Genomic DNA, 8,872 nt, shown 5'->3' with positions numbered 1-8,872 from the left:
ATTAATCACTGGCTGGCTCCACGCCTGCATTCTGCAGACAGCCTTCACTGAAGAAAGTTTGCAGCTGGCCCAGCTCTGGCTGAGCTTCCTCATACTCACCAACTATCTCCACTCTCCATTTGTCAATTGTAAGTGATAATTTCTATTCAATCTGATACATATTATAAGAATATAAACAAATGCCTCTGGCTGTATCACGGCTGCAATCATTTCCCTTTATAGCCATCATTTATTACAGGCGGACAGGTGGCCATTTGGTGGAATGCCGAAGAGGCTATCACCTGGACAATCACCAGGAAACACACTCACATTTACATTCTTCCCAAGCAGACAGGCAAAAGAGGCGTGTGATTTCTGGAAAAACTTCACTACGCTCCGAAATTTCTTCCTGTCCCTGTAAGTCACAGGAGCAAGTCTGAATCTTGCCAGCCAAACCTGTCAATAAACACCAGATTTCAAGTTTAAACTTATTTAGGATTTTTGAAAATAGGGAGGGGGTCTGGGGAAGCTTTGCTCCCAGTTGTTTCATTTTTTTGATCTTACAGTTTTGATATAGGATACATGCTTTTTCTAAAGACTGACTGTTTCAGTATTGTATACATATGTATACAAAACACTGAGATGACAGCAGCTTTGTTGCTCAAATAGAGTTTGAAAGAAGGCTTATTATCTACTACTGCTAGGCACGTGTAGTGTTTCATTCCAAAAAAAAAAAAATAAAAAGACCTTGGAATTCATATGTAGGAATCATTTCACCTCCCTTTAAACCACTGTCACCTCTAAAACAGATATATGTCAGGTTACTTCACAACTCAGGCAGCACCAAGTCAGGACAGAAAGAGAACAGTATTGCAGTAACAGCATTTACAGAACATGGAATATAATTACCACATTTATCAAATTCTAGAACAACGATGTTAACATCAGCTCTTGCATCAACACAAAAGGACCTCAGCCTTAAACTCGCTCTGAAAGACTGCAATCTCACAAGCAGAGCACAGTCAGAGATCAGCGCGGGATATTAGTTCAGAACAGACTTGCATAATCACAGGCTGAGCAAGTCCCCACCAGCAATTCTGCGAGCAGGACCTGGGCTGCCCATGTAGGCCCTGGTACTTGTTAACTTGTTAGAACATAGGAAACTGGACTTTTGCACAAAGTGCTGCAAGGAGAGAGCAAGGAAGACTGGAGCAGAAGAGCCGCTGTAGGATCTTGTCATAGCTTATAACATTACTAACTATCTGTCATTTACATTGACTGTCACAGCAAAACGCACATTATCAAGTTCGTAAGAATAGACAAAACAAAGGTCCATCACACCAAATATCCTGTCTCACCAACAGCTAGCACCAGACGTTTGGGAAAGAGTCCACCTTCTCCAGGTACGCACTTCTAAAACCCAGTTCTTTAAGGAGTTCATAAGGCCAAAGGCTGTATTCAAACCATTACATTTATTAGCCATCAATGGATTTAAATACCTAATCTCATTTATGTTCTTGGCCACCCACAACATCCAGTAAGAATAAATTCTACTGCTAAATTCAACTTGATACTTGAGAGTATTTCCTTCTTCTGATCCTCATGTAGCACCCAGTGAAACCTAGAGACTTATTCACTTGTTTGTACAACTTTGTAGGTCTCAATCACCCGTTTCCCATCATGCACACACCTCTCTCCAGTGCTTCCTTCCCAATGGGTACAAATGAGAGTTCCTTTATTATTGCCCAGCACAGTAAAGTTATTATTCAGTGATACCACAGCCTGTCAGCAATGTAGTCACATTTTAGGGCACAAAGGCAGGCACCAGATTTTAGATGTCAGTGCCCAGTGACTCTATTTGCAGACCTGGGCAAATCCCTTCACCTCCTTTTACTTTTACTTCTCTACCTCCGAGCTAGATATAACACTTTCTTACTTTAGGATCATGATCTGGAGTTACACTATAAATGCCTGCAAAGCATTTTATGAACATGAATAAAGGTAATCATAAATATATTAAACGTAACTCCCAGAATTTCCACAGTGTCCTACCAAAGGTCATTTTGATAAGAGACAGGTACAACTGAAAGACGTTAGCTTGCAAAGAGAGAAGAAATACAGCAAACACATTTACCACTTCAGCATATGACCTGGAGATGGAATCAAGTCAGCTTAGAGAACAGCTTCACACAAGCAGATGGCATGTGACTTTCAGCATGATAGACGCCTATGAAGGCACTGTAATAACGTTCCTGTATATAATAACATAGCTGTTCTCAGCATCTTGGGATGATCCTGTGAAACAAGCTCCCAGGATAAGCATGAAGCATGAGTAGGTGCCATCTGTGATCATGTCACTTAGTGGGGAATCATTGCTGCCAGCATGCTCAGCAGAGCCTATTGCACATCAATGCCCATTGCTAAATGGACTTTTTAAAAAGCAGGAGATGCAGAAAGCATACAGTCTGCCCCCAACCTCCTGAGCCACAGAACAAGCTCTAGGCTTGATGCACACATAGTGTTGCTGAAGATACTTTTCCACAGAGGTACGCTATTGGTGTCTGTCGTTTCATCCACCAGCCAACCTGGGATATGCTAAGGAGACTTTCAGTGCATAAATAATAATAAGTCAGTCAGTATCACCCTGCGGAAACAACTCACTGGGTGCTACACCTCCCTTATGCTCAGCAGAGGTATTTGCTTTCACTTAAAACCTGTGTGGGCCACTGGGATCACAAGCTCTTCTGGTAATTCTGTCCTCAGGTCAACTCATGTTTAGTCCTGCCACTACCAGTTCTCTGTCACACAGAACACTCCAAAACAAAGCAAGCTAAGCAGTCATGTACCATCTCTCCTAAATCCTCCTCTGGCAGCACCTCTCTTCCTTCAGAGCTGTGACACGCAGCAGTACCTCCTCATGTTCTCTTTAGCACCCATTTAATGAGCCTGTTGCCCACAAATTTACTTAGTCCCTCTTTGAACATGCTAGTGCTCTCAGGTCCCACAGCTTCCAGCAGCCAGGCACAGAAGCTCTTTCCTTTATCTGCTTTAAACCAACCTCCTTGGAGCACTGCCTTGTTCTAGTATAGTAGAATTCAGCAAGTAATAGTTCTCCATTTTCCTTACCTATTATCTTCTTCCACAAAAGCAATTTACAAAAGCACTTCCACAAAGCATTTTCCATAGCCTACCTTCACTGTGAGAGATCCCTTCCCCCAAATGGCACTTTTTACCACAGGGGCCCTAAGTAGAGTCAGGTGCAGCCAGGAGGGAGAAACAAGCCTCCTCTATTTCCCCTCACTCTGCCGTTCTGTCAGCTGCACACATCAGCCCTTGCCTTGCAAGACTGCTGAATTCCTTTCCCTAGAGGAAGAAGCTGGGACAGTGAAGTTAAGTGTCTTGACTGCACTAGAAGGGATATCTAAAGACACAGGTCCTGGGCTTTCAGTTTAATGCTTAACCCAATAGATGAGGCTGTCCCTTGTGCACGTGGCTGTGTTTGTGACCAAAGGACACTCTAGTTCCTTACCAGAGCTTAGAAAGATGCAGTGATTGTGACTGAGGATGTAGCAGTTGCATGCCAGAGATGAAGGCCCTGCTGACACTGCTCTTACAGTGGTAACTTGCTGAGGCTGTTGTACTACGAAGAACTGGAATCCAAAGGCCAGTTTGCAGCAAACTTTGGAGAAATTAGAGTGGTTTTGGACCCAGCAGTCAGTTAATAGATGTGCAGATATTGCACCAACAATTTCACTACCAAATTAAAGGGTAGGACTCTTCTTTTTCTGCAGAGGCCTTACAAATGAGGAGGCTCCAGCTTTTAAGGCAGCCAGCCAGCAGTGGCACTGTAGGCGAGAGTGGCATGTGGTGCCCAGAGATAAGTGAACAGCTAAGCCTATACTGCTTGTTGAGCAAAGTGCATAGAAGTGTCTCTGAGTAGGGACACACCACATCTAGATTGCTTTAAAAGTACTGGGGAAGCCTTAGGCAATGAAGGCACGTTCATCATGGCTGCTGCTCCATTGGCTGTTTAATAAAGCACTGGTCCAGTGTGCCTTAGTCACAGTTTGAATTTGGATTTTGCAGACAGGAAACAGGGCCAGGATCAGAGCCCTCTTTTGAGGGCAGTGACAACAGGGAATACCCAACTGTAATTAACCTGACTATTGAAAGGAACCTAACTGTCATTAACACAAACCTAACACTGAATAGAAATTAGTACTGGTAATCGATAAACAGTGAGTGGAGTTACCGGGCAGTGATGTGTGGACTCCAACGATGTCTCTGTGTCTCTCCGGGATCCCTGGCACAAGCAGCAATGAAGAATTTTCTCACCTCCTCCCTCGCTCCCACAAGACAGTTTTCAAAGCAGGTGGACTGTGTGTGTGGCTGTATGCTGTCTGCCTGCACGGCTCTCCCCAGCCGACAGAAAGGGGAAGGGAGGCATCCAGAAAAAGCTGGACCGTATGCCAGAAAAGAAAGCCCCTACCAAAACCATCTAGCCCAAATGCTTACAGATCAGGCAGGCTCACAAAAGCATCTCTGAGAGGTCATTGGTTTGGTTGACGGATTCATTGTCAAATTCCCTCTTTACCCATCCGAGCTGTTTTTCCATGCACTACCTGTGAAACGTGTATTTTTAATACACTGTTACAGCGCAGGACAAAGCAATCTAGCTCTGGCTGAGAACCGCTTTCCTAAAAGACAGCAAATGAGAGAAGCCATCCATTACAGCTGAGAACCCCATTTTGTATAGCTGTTTGATTTTCTCTCCAAGGGCTTTGTATCTGCCGCTTTCCAAATGTATTGTTTCCTCACTCTGATGTTTCAAAACACAATAAGAATTAATGTATTATGACAATTATTATTTTACATACTGACAACTGAAAGTTCTTGAAAGCCTTCCCCCAAATTAATTACCTTTGACATAATTACAATTTTGGGGAATGCTTCTGCTTCCTGTGGAAACTTCATATTTTTCATTAAAAAAAAAAAGATCTGCCATGGTGCTCTGTAGTGGTGGTCGAAGTCCTCACCAAAGCTTCTCAGCAGGGCAGTCAAGGTGCATCAAAGGAGACATAATCCACCAAAAAAGCCCAGCCTAGTGATAAGAACAGAAAGAGAAGCATGTGAGCTTTAATTCACAGAAGGAAGCATTTAACAGTTCAAATCTCCGTAGCTGGTAATTTTGGATTTCATTTTGCATGGAAAATTAAACCTTCCCCTCATACTTCCATGCTTTTCTCCAAAGATTTTCCTTCAGATCAAACAGCCTGTTTTTCCAGACATCTCAGTCTGCTACCTAGCTCTGAAATTCTTCTATTTCTGCAGTAATCTGTGACACACATGACTAGAGCTGAACACAATATTCTTAGGCTATCATTCTACCATTTTTGTGTTACCTATAGTCTATACATTTTTGATTCTGTCCTTAAACATGGGCTGGTAAAAAGTTAGGCTCTCTGCATTTCTAGTTGAAAAACTGATACTTAAAGATAAACATTTTAAAGCATGAATTAAAAAGACATGCAGAATTCCAAGATCGTTGAGTTTGTTTGGGCTTTTTTTTTTTTTTTTTTTGTCTGAGGTGATGTTTACAGCACAGAAGATCTGGAGGTGCAATGCCCAGATCTGTAAAGCTTAGGGTCTGTAAAACTGCAAAGCAAAATGGGGAAAAGGTTCGACTCTCCTTGTAACAAATAGCCTTCATTTAGGATAGTCCTAGCGCTGAACATCAAAAAAGGCAAGCTCCAACAGCAATTTGCTACACCGTTTGCCACCACATTGCAGGTTCATTCACAAGTCCACAAACTCTCTCTTATTTACAGGCATTTTCCCCACTAGGGAGAATATGTTGGATGAGAACAAACATATACACTGAGACCTTCATCTAGTTTTCACATATCTAAATGCGCTGTGTTTCACTTTGAACAGGCCACCTGGATTAAATAGAAGTTAATTAAACAATCCCTCATTTTTTGCTGTTTAAAACTTAAGACTTGGTAAAGGAGGGGTAAGACAGGACTTTTTATTACTCTTAGATGGTGCTAAGAGGACCCATAAATACATCTCTTCTTCCTGTGATCCCATTCATCTTGCTGCCTTTGCTACTCCTCTTTGCCAACAATCAGATCCCAGTAAACAACCTCAAGTGAAATTTGCAACTGTCAGATAAACATTAAAAATGCTTCTCTTGTCCTTTCCCATTGATAGTCCCATTAATATTGTAATAGAACAAAAAGTTATGAAAATGAATGCATGCTGGTTTTAGAAGTGAATGATGCAGACAGCTGCTGTGAAATATATACGCTTGAATATGCATAGACAAAGAGATACCGTGCACCCACAAAGAAGTGTGTAAACACTTACATATAATATTTTAAGATACAGGACTCAGTTCCAACCTCATGCTACTGTGCACTGTGAAGCAACTCCATTGACTTTTGTCTGGTGTAAATTCAACACAAGCAAAGTCAGAATTAAACTACCATGGCTTTTTTTTTGAGAAAAAATATCATCTCTACACAATTTTTCTGTGCTGTTATTTTTCTAATCTTTATTTTTGGTCAGAGGCTAGTATTACAATCTGCTTTTGTGTATTTAGTAGTTCCTCGCAGCATGCAAATCTCTGGTCCTATGTCTGCTGCTAATAAAGAAAATCTGTACCTCAAACTTAAGTGAAGGAGTATGAAAAAAAATCATAAACAATAAAGTCAAGCTCTTTTATGCAAATTTGCCTTTAGACACATATTAATTCAAATAGTATGCACTAAAAATCTCTAAAAACGAGCAGTCCAGTTCTGCCAGTCCCGCAATTAAAATGTGTCCTCTGTCCATCTGAACCCTCACTGAGATCACTGACAGTTTTGAAAAATGAGAGACTTTGAATTTGAGTCAGGTTCCAAAATAGTCACAAAACTGTCTTAAAACATTGTGAGGTACTGTTGTCTTTTATATATACATATATACATGTGTGTATATATATACATATGCATATAACATGTATTGGATTTTCCTATCAGGCTTTTACATTTTCTGAGCTTTTAACATTCTACTGTTTCAAGCTTTTCTGTAAAGATAAAAGCTGTGCATGCTTTTAATAAAATGAGAATTCTTCAAGGGAAAGCAGGATTTCAGAGGCTGGAGTTTTAGGAATACTCCCAGGTAGGGAGGCAGCTGTGATGGGTCGGTAACCGTGCAGGGAGGCTCCACAGAGACAAAGTCTGCCTGAGAGGCTTTCACTGCTTGAACAAGACCTTGGCTCTCTGAACAAAAACACGCTGCCAGTCATATTGTTCTAATTCCCAATTTAGTGAAATTTCATTGGGTCATTTCGTAATGTCAGGCTGCATTTATACTCTTCCAGTCATCCATTTCTGAAGTCCCTTAGTGTTACACACCTAGAATTCTCTCTCTTCTGAGCCTTGTACTTTTCAAAGGCAAGTCCTACATGCTTATACTTCCATATGCAAGCCAAAAGATACTAAACTGGGAACACCAACCGGATCTTTAGAACCCATGGTTCGCCACTGTTCAGGTCAACTGTCACTTTGAAATCAGAACAGAAATCAGTTCCTAGTTGACTTATGCTTATATTATGCAAAGGTAAAACAAAACAACAACAAAAAAAGGATGTTAAATTTGTAGTGTTTTCTAACATCATCGAAACAGCCTGTCAACATTCTCAAGTTGCCAACTGTCCTGAAATGTGGTGTAGTTTTACCTGTTAGGAAACACAATTGCAAAAGCAAATATTTTTTTTTACGTTCTCATCAAAGTCACAAAAAGGTCAGTCAGTCTTATCAGATTTCAACTGCTCTAGTGCCTTTTGAACTGAAATTTATTTCATTCATCCACTCTGAAATACTGATTATGGAAAAATTCCACTTCAGACTTCTGCTGTTTTAATCACAGATCACCGAAAAGTAATCAACTTCTGGAATTTATATTAAATTTTCTTCTGAGTGGCAGTCAAGTTAGGTATAAGGACTCCAGTTGGATGAAATTAAAAACTCACATGAGATTGTCTATGTTGCAAACTTTAGTTTAAAGTAGCTGAGGGCAAGGGACTGTACGGCAGTCACAAAATCTGGATAGTCAAGCGGTACTGTGTGTCCTTCCACAGACAACCTGTTCTACTAAGTTAATGTAAATATAATGACTACAGTTGCTCACACTTAAAGATTATTTCCCCAGGTACCTCACAGGAAATGTTCACCATTTTCTTGTCGCTTTTCTTCTTTGTAATTTATTGACAAATAATCTTTGGGCTGATGGTGCACTACCCTTCAAACTAGAACGTGGTCTTACAAACCTTACTGGCTACCTTTCACAAGTCGCCTGAGAGCACTAGATTTCAACAGCAACACTTACTGGAAGAGCATATACAAAGATGTCAAGTTCCCTCACAATTAAATATTTTTTTGGTAACAGTTTGTTCACAAAACAAGTTTCTTGTTCTAATTAATTTTGGTTTTGATTTGTGACAATTTATACAAAGGCTTTGCTCATATTTGTTAATTTAGGGTTTGAATAATAGCTTTTCTCCCTGTACGGTTACCTCCGTTTATTTTGTATACCACGTTACCATTGTTGCAAAAATCTTCTTTTCTGGTAAGGAGAAAGGTTAACTGCTTACTCTGGGGTCTTGCAGTTACCCCACAATTCACTACCAACCAGCTTCAGCTCCAAAATGGCTTTCTGTTCAAATGTTCATTGAAGCAGGTCAGTTGAAGTGTCATGGGGCACAGGATGAAAGAGCTTTCCACCGTCTTGCCCTTGTGCTGTCATTTGCACGAGGGCAGTAGGGCTATAAAGAGTTCCCCTCCTCAAATGGGATTTTATGCCTATATAGCATTGGTACAAATACGGAAAGAGAATGAGACAAATCAGT

At 40.8% G+C, this 8,872-nt stretch overlaps 1 protein-coding gene across 3 annotated transcripts in view; it reads right to left on the bottom strand.

The window, feature by feature from the left end:
• Positions 1–315: 315 nt before the first annotated feature.
• ANGEL1 (angel homolog 1) overlaps positions 316–8,872 on the bottom strand; it is a 92,889-nt gene continuing 84,332 nt past the window's right edge. Inside the window, exons 12-13 of one of the 3 annotated variants that reach the window (XR_008466333.1) lie at positions 4,900–5,080; positions 335–435 (exon numbers count right to left, since the gene is read on the bottom strand). Coding sequence is in view for 2 of the 3 variants with exons in the window: in XM_054200838.1 (XP_054056813.1) it covers positions 8,789–8,825 (37 nt within the window). In the remaining variant the exon portion in view is untranslated. Of the gene's footprint in view, positions 436–4,899; positions 5,081–8,683; positions 8,826–8,872 lie in introns of those variants that run through there. The other 2 variants (XM_054200839.1, XM_054200838.1) reach the window with 2 other exon arrangements.

The sequence above is a fragment of the Rissa tridactyla genome, chromosome 4 (genome assembly GCF_028500815.1).
Source record: "Rissa tridactyla isolate bRisTri1 chromosome 4, bRisTri1.patW.cur.20221130, whole genome shotgun sequence".
In the NCBI taxonomy this organism is placed as follows: Eukaryota; Metazoa; Chordata; class Aves; order Charadriiformes; family Laridae; genus Rissa; species Rissa tridactyla.
The sequence above is the reverse complement of the archived record's forward strand: the minus strand, read 5'-3'. Positions and strand labels throughout refer to the sequence as shown.